Source organism: Gymnoscopelus microlampas (genome assembly GCF_963454915.1).
Source record: "Gymnoscopelus microlampas genome assembly, chromosome: 7".
Lineage (NCBI taxonomy): Eukaryota > Metazoa > Chordata > Actinopteri > Myctophiformes > Myctophidae > Gymnoscopelus > Gymnoscopelus microlampas.
The window spans coordinates 27070472-27086186 of record NC_139944.1 but is presented as its reverse complement, the minus strand read 5'-3'; the positions used below and the strand labels follow the sequence as shown (position 1 = coordinate 27086186).

Sequence of the window (15715 nt, the reverse complement as noted above, 5' to 3'; positions counted from 1 at the left end):
TATGGTATTTCATTATACCAGCAAAGGAAGTAGAGCTGCTGGCTAGGTCACTGTATTTATGTGGTTCAATCAAGTAGTCATTCATTTCATTTTATAATATACAGTCTGATGCCCTCTACTGGCCAAACAGATGAACATAATCCAGAGTTAGATGTTCCTATGGCTTACATGATAACGTTTTCAGGGCAGTGTTTGAAAATACAAAAACAAGTACCAGAGTGATACTCTCATTACTTCAAGTAACCTCTTTATGGATATAGCGTGTTTTAAGCTGTAGATTATGTGCATCAGTGTCAACAATGAGCACACTATGAAAGCATAGTAAATTGTCCTGTGACATGATGTTCAAGATTCAAGAATCTTGCTAAGTTGAAAAGCCAATGATTTCTAGGCAAATTAAAGGAGGGCAATCAAATATGCATTACAGTATGTGACAGAGCCTGTAAGATTACAGCTCTAAAGCACAGCATCTTGAGAGCATTCCCTTAAAGCAGCAGAGGGTCCAGTCAGTGTTGAACATATCATTAACGCTAAATCAAAACATGTCCTAAGGTGTTAATAAACTGTGGGTCTCTACATTCTAGATTACCACATTAGCCACAAATACACACACACGCACGCACGCACACAGACACAGAGTATATACTGTACACGTCTTCTTTGGGAACCGCTTCTATTCTGTATTGTATAACTTTCAAGTATTTCAAATGATAAAGGTTCCAGGTTTATTACAGCCATTGTAATAATGCTTTGTAAACAGAATGTGTTGTAGCGAATGTTTGATAGTGAACACATTGTTAATAAACTATTTTTGAGACAAGTCATTTGCATTATTGGACTTCCTTGGATAGTTACCAATGAGTGAAAAATGTTGAAACCAAGGTAGGTCAAGTACCACATCTACCCACTGTGGTAACAGACAGTTGTTGCTACAGGCCTTAGAATCTTTAGTTTGCTTCCTTTCTAAAAGACATTTATCAAGTTCCCTGGGAGGGAGTTTTAAAAAAGTATGCAACTTCATAGAGCCTCAACAGTATGCAAGTGTAATTTGCATCAACATTTATTCTGTAGACATCTGCAATAGATGCCATGGGCTGACATATAAAGTGGATTTGTGCATACAGTGAGTCACTGCATTATAGGACAAAACAGGAGGATGTAATTGATGTAATAACTCAAGGCATGTAGACACAATAACTTCACAATGCGCACAAAGAACAATGGCAGAATAAGGTGTATTTTTCATTGACACAGTTGATCACAGACATTGCTGGACACAGGAAATGCATAACCTGTACAGATTAAATATGACAAAAAGGATAACGATTGATACATTTCTATATGTGCTTCAGTACAAGGGCATTGCCAAATTCCCATATCACCTACATTTCCCTTAAGTTGGTCTGTGTGGTACAACTGATTTATATGTTGAGTGTACGTAAATGCAAAGCGCAACACATTTGTGTTGTACAAAATGTACTGTAGCTATCTAAGAAAATACAGTTTGACACCTAGGCTCTTTGAAAACCATAATCAGCATGATGTTAACACAAATGTAATGATCACAATAGTTACAACATATTTGGTGCAAATTTTATTTGTTTTGAATAATGTCTGTACTTACATCTTGTATAAAAAATATAGCAAAAGCTAAAGGCAAACAGTGGGAAATATTCTAATGCAGGGAGGGCCTATTGATACAGTAGGTAAGGAGGACCTATTGATTCACCTCAATAACTGAAATCTCTCTCTACTCTAGAGATAACAAAAAGAGCTACCACTCCCAATTCAAGGAGAAGGAAGGCAAAATGTAGTCATTGACAAGTGTGGGGGTAAAATTAGGCCCCCTGGCTAATGACATTAAGCCAGAGTGACACATAGGATATTCAGTGGAACAAGAAGCTATATAATTTAGTGCTGTCAAGTCTCCCTCATGTCAGAAGAGATTCACGTTGCATATCGTCCTTTGTTTTTAAAAAATAATTTAGGCAATGGAAGCTCTTCTAGCATTATGTTATGCTATATGGAAGAAATGTTTGCTACATGAAAGGCATGGGGAAGGGGTGTACAATTTCAAGCCTTGAGGTCAAAACAGTGTGTATATTGAGTGTGTCTGAATGCGTGTGGCAGGGAATTACCCGAACTTTCACAGTGTCACCAAAGGCCTTGGTTGTTCAAAATAACATATTTGCAATTGAGCTATAGTTGCACCATTCAAAGTCCTTTTGAAATGAAGCCATTGCCTCTTGGTGCTCATGGAAGCAATCATTCCCTGGCAAAAACCAAAACTAAAAATATGTCTGTCTTTAGAGAGAGACATTACTGTATAATGTCATCTTTTGCACAAGCGTCTGCTTCAGTCGTGCCCGTTTGTTTCTTCCTCTTGGTTCAAATGCACTGACAGCCTCTGTCACTAAGCATTCTGCATCTCCTTGCCAATCTTGTAGCTGAGGATCTTGTTCCAGTCAATCTTGGTGCGCGTGACTGGGAGCTGTCTACGTAAGGCTTTGAACGTGGTGTCGGACATGGTTTGATAGTTCTCACTGATGGCCGTCTGCAAAAAAACAAAAACAAAAAAAAAGTACAAAGGTGTAACATTCCCTGATACAACTATAGACTTTAGATTGTTGAAGTGAAATGTGAATTCGATGGCAACATCTTTGGTGAAGACCAGATCGAAATAGTTGTTTCCGTTTCATTACCTGGTATTCATTCTCTGCATCCTCAATAATTTTCACGAACTCCTTTGCAGTTTGATTCTCGTTCTGTCAAAACATAGAATGCATCCAACATGAGAGGGATAACATAATGTTGCTTCACAAACATAAACACACACAAGATTAATTCTACTTAGATATTGCATAAATCTCTTCCTTATACTATAGGCCCTATTTTGCGGGTCTTAATTACTGGCAGGTCTTATGTCTTAACTTAAGACCTGAAGGCGTGGTCAGTGCTGTTTTGCTATTTTGAGGACGGTAAATTTTGCATTGCACAAGGCGGTAGAAGCTAAAATGAATTAGTCATGGGTGTGGTTTAGGCGTTACTTTAATCAAACCAATCAGAGTATCGGCTACCACTCCCTTTAAGTTCAGCTCAAGACGCAGTGCTATTTTCCGTGATTTAAGTTGTGAGATAAAAAGAAAAGAGAAAGAAACATTGAAAGGAGAGATGTCCAAGTGCATGCATGCCCGTCCGTCATAAACCTCCGTCTCATTATGTGACTGTCCCATGTCCAAAACACATCTGTGATATCTCTTGACAAATCAACACATATTCACATTCTCAGTTGCCTATTATTAAAGTATCTCCCCCTTTCTATCTCAGTACAACAAGTGGACATACATCGGTATGTTTCACAAATGTACTCAGTGCTGCCCAAAAATATCTGATCTCCAAGCAAAAAACATATGTTTTGTATTGTCTTGATGATCCGGTGGGAAAGGGCCCTTCGCGTCCTGACCATGTCTTAGCGCTATGCGGTGAGTCTTGAAGTCAATGGGCAAAATAGCAGATACCGCATAGCGCCCTTAAGTAACATATGAACATTTCCCCAGGAGTTAAATATGCTGGTGAGTCTTAAGCCTTAAGTGTTTGCGTTCAGCACGATTTGTAAAATAGCGATTGCGCATAAGACGGCAGCGTTATTACTTAATTACCACATAAGACCTGGAAATAAGATGTGGAAAATGGGGCCCTGTATTACTACACCAATCAGCTTTCTATTAACCAGCTATCTATAAACAAATAGTGGCCCTATTCTGGGTGAACATTGAGCAAAAATAGAGCTTGTGAGCTTGTAGATCGGCCATTTCCGGCAAAGAGATTTGGTGTAGAGGGAGACAATGAATGGGCCAAGGATAGACCACTGGAGGACTCCAATGAATGAAGTATACAGAGTTTAAGTGGTGAAGCTTAAGCCTAAATAAAACGTGACTGCAGAAAATAGGGTGAAGTGAATGCCATATCTTTCTCTCCTCTCAGTAGCACTAACGGTTGAATAAAACACCATACTTACAGATATGGTCAGTGCTTCCTGAACATCTTTATGGCTGACAAGCTGGACATTTCCATCCTCATAGTAATGTACCTGGATGGGATGGTGGAAGGACACTGCTGTTATAACAAATTGTAAAAAATCAACACGTACAGTAAAGGCACACTGTGACTAGTTCTATCAAAATAAAACATACCTGTATTTTCAGGACTCCGCTCACTTGCGCTGTAGATTGGGAAATGCTAAACTTCCATTCAGACCGACAGCGACCGTTCCTGTAAAGAGAAATCACAGAGTAATAGTAGTAATAATACATCATAAGCAGTGGGGAAGACGAGGATGATGACGAAGGGAAGATGATTCTCAGTGTCAAATTGATTAATAGGTTAAACTACCAGATCAATAGCCTCAGTCAACTTACCAGAAGTTTTTAGGTTGAAACTGATGGCCCTCAATACACGCAATAATGGTCTGCTGGCCATCAATCGTTTTCCCATAAACCTGCGACAGACAAGACATTGTCTAGTCAAAGACATGCTCAATCCTCAACAAAACCATTCATTTAGTTTACCCCTCCTACATTATTTACCACAGTAGACAGTAAACACCTGAGAGAAATATCGATTTTATGTCCAGAGGGAACCTCTTTTCACAGTGCTGGCTTCTTTATGATTGCACATTACAAAAAGTGTTCTTTTCTACACTGACTGCAAGATGGTACATTTTTGTGTGTGCCATCCTGGGGTCTAATTCCTAAACTGGTCTTAAGATCAAATCTTCAGTAACTACTTATGCACAAACTGATGATCAAGTATATATTCATAGAACCTTAGTGAAAATGATCGTACAGTATGTCCATTTCCATGTCAGACTAGACATACAGTAAGTGAATGTCCTGCTGGTTAAGTTGGATACTGTTGGAATGGGAGTGCGTATCCTCTGAACCACAGTAAGCTGTGTGCTCTGTCTATGAGCACACTGGTACAGGTCTGAGTAATTCAAACTGAAATCCGCTGCTCTGACATTATTGGAAGCTGTTGTCAAACATGTATTTTGGAGACGACAGGTTTTCAGACAGGAATGACTTTTTTGTACATGATGAGTGGCTTAGAAGTCGTTTTCATTTCCCAACAAACACTTTGTCAGATTTAAATGCTGATTTGAATGCTGAGGGGACGTGCTGTAACCATGCCATACCAGTACCTGTCAAAGTACTCTCGACTCTGGGATTCCTCACTATGGGGTCTTTCACAGAGGGAAGTCAGCCATCTCTAAAACATCCTGCCCACTGTGAACCAGGCTATACTAGATACTGTATATTAATGGCTAGATACTGTAGATGAGTTTTCCGTTTACAACTGACAAACAGACACATAAAATAGGACTTTGTCCATCGCGCACATTTAATTTCTATGGGAATTTCTCTAAAGATTACGTTTTGTTACACAGCATATTCACAGCGTCCTGGGGTCATAACTAGCTTATGATCTGCTCGTGATCATATGTGTAGCATTGCTCATTGCTAACATTAAAAAAAAGCAGGGATATTTAGATGGAGCTTACAGTGCAGACTCCACTAGGGTAGTGCTCCTTGACGTAGGCCCTCAGTGCAGCATCACAAGCATCTCTCCATGGCCCGAGGGCTGCCTCGCCCTCATGGGGCTGAGGGTCACTGGCCTCCTTCCTCAGGTGGTCAAACTTGAAGGACACCTTGTTGGATGGATCAAAGAAGCGCCCGTTGCCCAAGTCTCCATGCTCCGTGATCAGCACCTACAGTATGGGGAGGAAATAGCGGGAAACGGTTTTGCACCCGAATAAACTCAAGTGTCCGCTCAGCTGAGAATTCTACCACACAATATGCAACAACTGTGTTTCTATCCATCCATTTATTACATTAAAATGTTGATCAAATGCTATCTATTTTTTATTTGACAATAAATAAGCCTATGGGTATGTGATTAATTATCTCCTGGGCATTCGCCATTGCTCCGAGGTTATCCAGTCGAGGGCTAGCATATCGATCAAAGCTGAGCAGTGGATACCACAGCCTTTGGTTACCACGGCCTCAGGCAACCACCAACACCCGGGTGATAGTGGTTGGATAAGCTCAGGCAACCACTACCACCCGGGTGATATATACATACACAGTTACAAACACGTACACTCACTATTATTACTATGCAACTCTTCAAAAAAAGTTCGGAAACTTAACTTCTGTCGAATATTTCTCCCATGTGACTGGCACCTGAGCATGGGTTCTGCAACTTTGTTGAGTTTGTGTATGCTCCAAGCAGCAACACTGCCCCCATGGAAAGATGCCACGTTTGTCCCTTCAGGAAATTGCCTGTGCAATAGAGCAAGTGGAAGCTGGTGTTCCGTTACGCAGAGTGGCAGCATTATTTGGTGTCAGGCCTGGTACCATTTCCAAACCTAGGACCAAGTTCCGTGAGACTGGTGAAGTCAAAGGCAGACCAAAAAGTAGGATGACAACGCTCCAAGTAGACCGGTTCCTCACCCTTGCTTCACTGAGGAACCATAGGCTTTCTTTCAGTGATGTACAGGCAAGATTTGCACATTGGTACCACAGACAGATCTCTGTCAAAGTTACAGGACCCATGCTCAGGTAACAGTCACACACCTGCCAGCAGGTCGCTCAAAATGAGAGTGAATGCCAACAGTAGCATATTGAACGATATAAATTACAATACCAATTGGTATTATTGTCGGGGAGAAATAATCAACCGAAGTTTCCAAACGTTTTTGTACACACACACTTTTTTTTTGTTTACACACACACACACACACACACACACACACACACACACACACACACACACACACACACACACACACACACACACACACACACATAGAAGGAAGGATGGAGGACTTGCCTGATCTCCATCAATGTTGGCAAGGGTGAACTGATCCATGTTGTATTGAGCGAACGCACTGTTATCAAAGGAGAGGACAAATATGGACACACGATTTAGAAGCAATTACATAAGTGCTATCCACAGCCAATGTATCTTTAAAATGTGCAGACACAGTAACACAGAAACAAATGCCACTCACTGTGCTGCACCTTCTCTGAGAAGATTATCATTGTTAAGCAGCAGTCGCACATCTGAAAATAATAAGATATAGGAAGCATTAACCAGTTGTGTTGTGTAAACAATTAAATGTGAGCAATTGTAATGGTGCACTCAAGTGAGTTCAATCACAAAGCAGACTCACCATTAAAGACTTCGTTAAACTCTCCTGGAGGTGCATGGATTACAAAATTTGCCGCAATACGGACCTGCGAAAAATACATTGTAAGGTTACCGTTCTAAAAAGAACTTAATATGCCTACTATCGATAGTAAATTACTATGTGTGCAGATTGTGAACAAAGCCAGTCAAATCACAATGCAATTTTCAATAGCATGGCTGCACTCTAGGCTGGCCAACCGGGTGCTCACAGGAGATAAAAATGTCTTAAAAGTGTGTTGAAGGTTTTTATTTTATTCATTTATTATTATTTTTAAAAGAAAGAGAACTGTTCTCGCCCTGATGAAGATCTTAACCGAAACATGTTGGCATTTTTATAGAATAAACGTCATTTTTACTTTACCTCCTCTCCTCCATATTTTTTCCGATCGCCCCTTTCTTTTTGACTAAGCTATCCGCTGAACTGAAGTTTTTAACTGCAATTGTACTTTCACACTCTGTGTGCTTCACTTCACCATTTATTTCCTGGTTGTGCAGACTGATGCATTTTTTTTATGGCCTGCCCTGAGGTGAAATCTATTTTATTGTTCAGGTAATCTACCTGCCCAGTGTTGACTGTTGATAAAACGGAAGTGTCAACTCACATACATGTATGTGAGTTGTGTGAGTTCTATGCATGTACAGTCTGTATACAAAACCTATACTAGACAGTCTGGGCTACAGCAACACCGTAAAGGTGAACAGCCACTAGAGTGAAGCAGAGAGCGGTCTTGACTGCAGACTTGCTAGCTCCACTTTGGCCTTTCCTTAGATGGCAAGCAGGATCTGTCACCCAAGGGCTTTTCTTAGCAGCCTGTATGCATGTGTAAGCATAATGGTGTTAAAGCCACAGACAAGCATGGGTGGGGGGGGGGCAGTGGGGCTACAGGCATGAAAATAGTCTATATGTGTTTCCACTCGCATTTTGTCAACAGCCAACAATGGTTGGTTGGTACAGGTAGATTACTTAAAGAATCAATCTTAATCAATCCAGTCCAAGCACATGAGTAGTTTAACATACTCCTCCCATTTTCTAAATCAACTATACATAAGCTTACGCAAGTGGGGCCACTCCGATCCTACCATAGTGTCTATATTAGTGCCGTCTTTACTGCTAAATGTCATTGTGGGTGTTCCATTAAAGCCATTCCATTGGATATTTGGCCTCAAGCTGCAGCTGACAATGACCTACATATGGGGTCGAGTTATTGTCCATCTGAAGAGCAAGTGTCTCAGTGGGTAACCTAGATCCATTCTTGTTCCAAGTAGTCAATGTGCTCTATTCAGCAAGCATCACAATTGACTTCATATGTGAAGACAGCCAAGAGTTAATTCAGTTTCTTGCCCAGAAACATCCATATACAGTAGGTTCATCAAGATGCACTGTAGTGACACATAATTATACACCTTCTCCTGTATACTATCTTGTGTAACTTTACCTGGAGGATATTCAAAATGTGGATTTCAATCATTTTGTCATACAGTGTAATAAGCTAATTATACCAGCATGTCCTCTGGAGTCATTTCGGGCCTGGTGTACCATTAGGGTCGCCAACAATTTTGGCTTAGGAATGCCAAGCATTAGTTTACAACAAGTAGCAGCATGCAGGCACACAAACCAGTCTTTGCAAGCCCACAGAAGTGGGAAGGAACTTAATTCTTAGATTTAGCAGTGGAAGAAAAACTGAGTCTTAATTTGACAGGTCTGAGCCAGTGGTGTGAAGTAACAAAGTACATTTACTCAAGTACTGTCCTTAAGTACAATTTTGAGCTATTTTTACTTTACTGGAGTAGATCCAATTTTCAGTACTTTTACTTCTACTCCACTACATGTCAGAGGCAAATATTGTACTTTTACTCCACTACAATTATCTTAAAACAATAACATTAGTTACTAGTTACTTTGTAGATTTTGACTATTATTACAAAACATACATTAACCACTTCAGCCCTATATACATTTAGACCATTTGAAAATAGCCCATCTACAAGCTCACAATGCGCTGCAATATTTTGAAAATATTAGTATACTATTATTTGAAAACTTGTGAAATGTGACATTCTGCACACTGAGTACTTTCTACTTTTGGTACTTTAAGTACATTTGGATACCAATTCTGTTGTACTACATTGCAGTATTGATACTTTTGCTTAAGTAAAACATGTGAATACTTTTCCACTGGTCTGAGCTAGATGGGTGTGGGAGACATGGTGCACAGTCACTATCCTAACAGTTACATGCAGGAAGTACATTGACTTCCTTTGATTTAGCGTCAGCTAACTTCTTTAACAGCTACTGTATATCATAAATAACTCTGTCCCATTAAAACCAACACGGACTCAACTGCAGCGACCGCACGTGTTAAGTGGGAAATTAAACAGCCACGGCCCCTAAATAACACACATTGTATTTGAAAATGAGCAACAACACTGAACTGTCATGTACTACACTGACTGAATAGAAGAACACTCGCCCCAAAACACACTCACCCCGGGGCAACTCCGGCTACCTCGGAACGGTCGCCACCTGGTATTCCTAAACGTAACCTCTGTAAACTTAAACTATGCCTAAACCTAGATGTATTCCTTAACGTGTCTTAACCGCAGTAACCTATGCCTACACTACATCTAAACTTATTTCTGACCTTATCCTCAGTAAAACAAATACAAGAACGCAAGCTCTGGGGCCGAGCGGTCCGCAAAAGGAATGGGGGCGACTGTGTTTTGGGGCGGGTTTTCCGGTTACTGCCTGGCTGTTGAGCTCCTCCAGATGGGCTTGTTTAGCTAGCTCTGCTCATATATAGCTATAGCTGAGCTAAATAAAGCTGCCGTTTCTGCTCGACAAAGTCTTCAAAGAACATCGATGGTTACTAACATGAGAGGATGTCCATCGCATGTAGAATCATTAAATAACAAGGTAATACCTTCTCTTCATCGGTGAGCTGCTCTTCAAAATCTGCCATCTTGCCTCATCAGACTGTTAACAAAGCGACCGTCAGGGTTGCCAGGTATGAGTGACTCCACCCAGCACAAACATCCACAACAAGGAAAAGAGGCAGTGGTGGAAAAAGTACTCACATTTTGTACTTAAGTAAAAGGTATCAATACTGCAATGTAGAAATACTCTTTTGAGTAAAAGTACAAAAGTATTGGCATCAAAATGCAGACCTATTATCTATTTGACCATTATTACAGCCAACCTCAAAACTAAAGTAGACGGTAATCGTAACATCGCCGCTTTACAATCTGCAACCTGGCAACCACGGGTCTTTAAGCAGGAAGAAGTCGGTTGCAGCGTTGCCAGGTCCGCTTATTATAAGCGACTTTGGGCTTGTTTATCTGTAAAGTTGTTGGTTGCGTTTTTTTGGACGTGTTTGTTTATCTGGTCTTATTTCCTAATGTTGTTTAAACCAGTGTTTCTCAAGCATATTCATGTCAAAACCCACAAATTAATATGTATTCGTCTGCGGACCCCATATGAAAATAAGTTATGCCAGGGACCCCCCCATACAAGATTTGTGTTGTTAAAATGTATTTTTTTTTTCTTTGTTGAAAATAGCAGCTCTACAAGCTGTGAGCTGTGGGCTATATTCAAATAGCCAATGTATGTGTTTAAAGGGCGAATAAGGCCTCGCTTCTTTTGGGCTTGTTTTCATAGTGCTTGTTTCTCTCTCAACACCTGGCAACACTGATCGGTCGTCACGTGACAGCAAGCCATCACAGGAACAACAAACCAACCATCTGATCCGTGGCGTGGAGGACTGACTGGATAGACAGTACCTTAAACCTTCACGATCTGACCACACGTGTTGGATTAATGATCATTTGTTTTGTTAGGAAGCGAGTATAAAAGTATAAGTACATACATTGCACGTGTGGTTGTTGTCAGTCCAGACCAGGACTTAAAATTGATGTAGGCTACTACTAGTTGGAGGAAACGGAGTCTCTCTTTTCCTGGTGTTTCGACCAGGTGGGCGTGGTTTTGAGGTTAGGTTTCGGCATAGTTCCTGTGAGGTTAAGGTTAGGCACAGTTTTTGTGAGGTTACGTTAAGGGTTAGGGCTAGGTTTAAGCATCGTTTTAGTGAGGTTAAGGTTAGGAGTTAGGGTTAGGGATAGGCATATAAACACGCCCACCTGGGCGAAACACCAAAGAAAGAGGGAGTCCCTTGGAGGAAAGTCACTGGGCTTGTGTTAGCTGCTCCAACACAACATAAAGTGAGGACTGATCTGTTTGTCAGTGTCAACATGGGCGGTTGTTCTGCTACTGGCTGCTCCAGTCGCAACGAGAAGGGCAAGAAACTACACTGTTTCCCCCGGGATCCCGTCAGAAGAGAGATCTGGGAGAAAATGGTTGGGAGGCGCCACTGGAAAGCACATGACAGGTCGAGATTGTGCGAGGTGATGATCTCTCATCTCCAGATTTCTTTGAAAACCCCAACACTGAATATGAGTGCATTGACCTGATAATTAGAATGAATGGTCAGACATTATGTATTATTATAGCTGGTACAACAAGATGGCTGCCAAATAGAACATTTTAGAATGTCATGGAAATATAAGCACTGGATACAGTGTGTGAGTGGTGTGTATGTTCATTTGACAGAATCTTATAATAAGCTGGACAAGAGTTGAATGAATATCCCACCTTCCTGAGTGGTTCACAGCCATAGAGAGTAACTGCTGTGGATGACATGTTGCAAAGGCAAACCCATTTCCAGAGAGTTGACCACTTAAACCCCATATGGGTAACCTCAGGGCTCAGTACTAGTACATACATGTCTTTTCTGTTTTGTGTTATTGTAGGGAAAGCTTTTGCAGAAAATAGCCTATCGACAAGCTCACAACGTGTCTCAGCACGACGCGTTGTGAGCTTGTCGATCTGCTATTTTCTGCAAAAGCCTTCCCCACAATAAGGATGCTGGGGTTTAAGTGGTTAAGATAAGTGTTGGTAAAAAAAAAATCAATGTAACACCCTCCATATCAGGCTATTGGGAGATGCCAAGCATTCTGTAGATAATTTTTAGAGAGTAACTAACACAGCAACTGTCATGGAGTAATAAGTTAGTGGAGCTGGAACTGTAACTCATCCACAGTTATCTAACATGTTTTGACCCATGACCCATGTTCTTTACTCTCAAAGGTCCTTAACTATGTCGTGGTGGTTGTATGTAGAGTATTTCTTTTGACCACAGTGTTTGCAGAAAACACATAGTCTCGTTCATTTCTATTTTCAGAGAAACCAGGCAATGAATTTATCAGTTTATGGCAGCCACGTTAGGTTTACACCGTGGCTATTTGCAAGTAGTTCGTCTTTCATCAGCTTTGTTGGATGTTGGTCACTCATCTAACCATGACTACATTGAGGACATTGTAACATGTTATGGAGCCAGCCAGGGTTTTATTTGCGGAGGAGAGATCCATTACTCTGTTTTTGATAACCCCCCTCTGGTCATTAATTTTTATCGCTGGTGGGGGTATGTTTTATCCCTGCTTCTGGTCATAATGAATTAACATGCATTTCCTTTTTGGAAATGTAGACCGATAGGTTTGATATTTATTTTTGATAATATCACAATTTAACAAATACAAAATCTCAACCACTGTAACCCTGGTGTCCCCGTTTTCAAAATGTGTCACAATTTGTAAAATACATTTAAAATATATATATATATATATATATAATTATTTTTGTACATATTGTGACAAATAAATACTACATAATACATAAATACATTTATTATAGGGCCCTTGAGCCAACTATTATTCATTTTCAGAAGTGTCAAAAATATGTTGTTTAATTTGGCCTGTCAGTAGCCTTAAATGTGGTTAATGATGAAACTATTTGTGTCATATCAAGGTGGGCATGCTTCCTCTTGATGGTGAGTCATAACTAAACCATTTTAATTTTCCGTCTGTGTCTAGGACCACTTTGAGGAATCACAGTATGAATCAAGGCGCATGGACAACCTGCGGAAGTTAAAGCCCAATGCTATTCCAACCAAATTCCCCCACTTCAAGAAAAATAAAACTCTACGACAGATAGTGGAAAATTTGACAAAAACATTGGTCCAGTCTCCTTTGCCGGTGAGACACAGCGTTGAGCACTCCTACAGCCAGAGTTCTGAGAAGGGACCCACAGAAAAGGAAGACAGTGGTGAGGAAAACCTTAAAGGGTTAATATTGTACAAATGATATGAAGTGAAAACATCCACAGAAGTGGTACATGTTATATCGTCATTACCAGTGGTGGAAAATACTCCACTACATCTCAAATATTGTACTTTTTACTCCACTACAATTATTTGAAAACTTTATTTACAAGTTACTTTGCAGATTATTAATACAAAACATACATTAACCAACAAAGTCCTATTTTATACTTAGGCCATTTGGAAATAGCCGATCTACAAGTTTACAATACATCACATAGCGACATGTGTGCTTGTAGATCTGGCATTTTTGACAGATTTCAGATTTCTCTAAGTATATTGGTGCCAATACTTTTGTACTTTTACTCAAGTAAATCTTTGAGCTTTGTAGTATTGATACTTTTCCACTGATCATTACAGCTTCACCCCTTTTCATTCCTCATCTTCATGTGACCACATACTGTGCTCTATCTACTGCAGGGGGGGACCTCCTCGGTATGGACGATGGCCCGGGAGAGAAAATACTGAAACCTGAGTCATTTGGACTCCCTCTACAATGTGTGTTTCTGTGTCCTCTTGACGACGCAGATAATCTCACCCCAACGGCCCATTGTGAAACCTCTCTAGAACTGCAGTCGAAAGAGAATGAAGTGTTGCACAAGCCCAGTTTAACCGAGACACCGGACTCTTCACCGGCAGACACGACAGATTGTGAAGTAGCATACCTAAAGGACATTATCCGAAAGAAGGACGAGAGGATAGCCATGCTGCTGAAAGCTGTGGTAAACGAAAGGAGAGAGAAGCACAAGCTGGAGAGGCAGAAACAGAACCTCATTCAGAACATTGAGAAGGTGTTCAATGCCAATCAGCTGGCGAGGCTCGGCCAAAAGAGCGGTAGAGGGGTCAAGTGGTCTAGTGAGACCATGGAGATGGCAAGCCAGATACGGTCCACATGTGGCGTTAAAGGATACATGCTGCTGAGGGCACAGAACCAACCGCTGCCGTCATTGAGATGCTTGAGAAAGATTTCCCCAATGAAGAAAAAAAGACTTGAGCAGGAGACCAAGTTGTCTGGACAGGAATCCACGGCAACAGTGGATCGTTTACATGCCACAATTGATGTAGATGGTGCCTATGTAGAGAATGGTGATACTGTAGACTGGAGCCGTTTTTCAAAGGTGTCGTGTCGTGCTAGCAAGAGCTGCCTCTGGGAGGGAGGGAGAGTTTCTCCTCCAGTATTGAAACCTTAAATCCTGGCAGCATGATAAACATCCATGCTGCCACTCTAGCTAACCTAAAAGTGTGCTCCTACCAGAGGAATGAATTTAACCAATCTCTTCAACTGCGTTGCATAAGGACAATATTTACGTGAGAGAAATTGGCAGATTGCACACCATTGCACGTGGTGTTGGATGTCTTTTTTGCCTTAGAATAAATTTTTACAAATTTGTGTCCAGACCAGTAGTGCTTATTTTATTGTGTATGTGGCCTTCATCATCAATGTTTGTATCGAGGCTGCATGTTATGCATACAGTAGATTATCGAAATACAAAACATATATATTGATGTACTTAACACTTAGCAGTGTAATACTTTAATTAAGGGTACAATGTTTACAGTTTAGGCATTTAGCAGACGCTAGAGCAAAAGTGCACAAATTCCATGGTTTACTTATAGACTTGTAAAATGTTAGCATTTACATCACTGCTGTTTCCTTTACATCATTCTCTTACTGTAACTCTACCTGGCCGTGAGGTTTTTGATTGATTGATTGAATCCTTTATTAGTCAAAGCTATAAACAACACGGAGGTACAGTAAAACACTTGGGCTAAAACAAAAAAAGTCCTGGCGACTTGTTTCCATTGTTGACCTATGGACCACTTTGGAGATCATTTTTGCCTTTTGGATACTGGCTGAACTTGTAGGCTACCAATATTTCACTAGCATTAACCTGTTAATTAATCCTATAGGATTATCAAAGACCTCATTCACCTCAACCATGCACTATTTCTGGCAAGTGGTTCCGCAGCCTCAACCAAGCCTTGGCCAATAGGCTCTGGGACATCTTCTTCCACTAGGCTTATGAACAGTGGGCACTATCACCCTGTTGCCTGTCTGTCTGACACTCACACTCAGAGACAGGCAGCTGTGTATACACAAATGGGTAAAAAAAACCATACACATATGTTTTGATATGTTTTTACAATTCTAAGTGCCCGGGACTCTGCATTGGCAGATCTGCCGTCCTCCCTGAACCAAGCTTGCACGTCAATGCATACCTGACCACATATTTATTAAGATGGGAATGACTGGACCT

General features: G+C 40.7%; 2 protein-coding genes across 2 annotated transcripts; one reads left to right on the top strand and one right to left on the bottom strand.

Annotated features, from left to right (window-relative positions):
- Positions 1-1216: 1216 nt before the first annotated feature.
- capza1a (capping actin protein of muscle Z-line subunit alpha 1a) lies at positions 1217-10268 on the bottom strand. The gene is made up of 10 exons (XM_084062875.1): positions 10173-10268; positions 7235-7298; positions 7073-7124; positions 6892-6949; positions 5561-5767; positions 4419-4498; positions 4194-4272; positions 4019-4090; positions 2703-2765; positions 1217-2554 (listed from the first exon to the last, which is right to left on the bottom strand). Exons 1-10 carry the CDS (start codon positions 10209-10211, stop codon positions 2414-2416), a joined length of 855 nt encoding a protein of 284 aa, XP_083919001.1. The 5' UTR covers positions 10212-10268; the 3' UTR covers positions 1217-2413.
- A 726-nt stretch (positions 10269-10994) lies between these two features.
- LOC311049806 (uncharacterized protein) lies at positions 10995-14847 on the top strand. Its single transcript, XM_084063657.1, has 3 exons — positions 10995-11646; positions 13171-13402; positions 13878-14847. Exons 1-3 carry the CDS (start codon positions 11494-11496, stop codon positions 14645-14647), a joined length of 1155 nt encoding a protein of 384 aa, XP_083919783.1. The 5' UTR covers positions 10995-11493; the 3' UTR covers positions 14648-14847.
- The last annotated feature ends 868 nt before the right edge of the window (positions 14848-15715 follow it).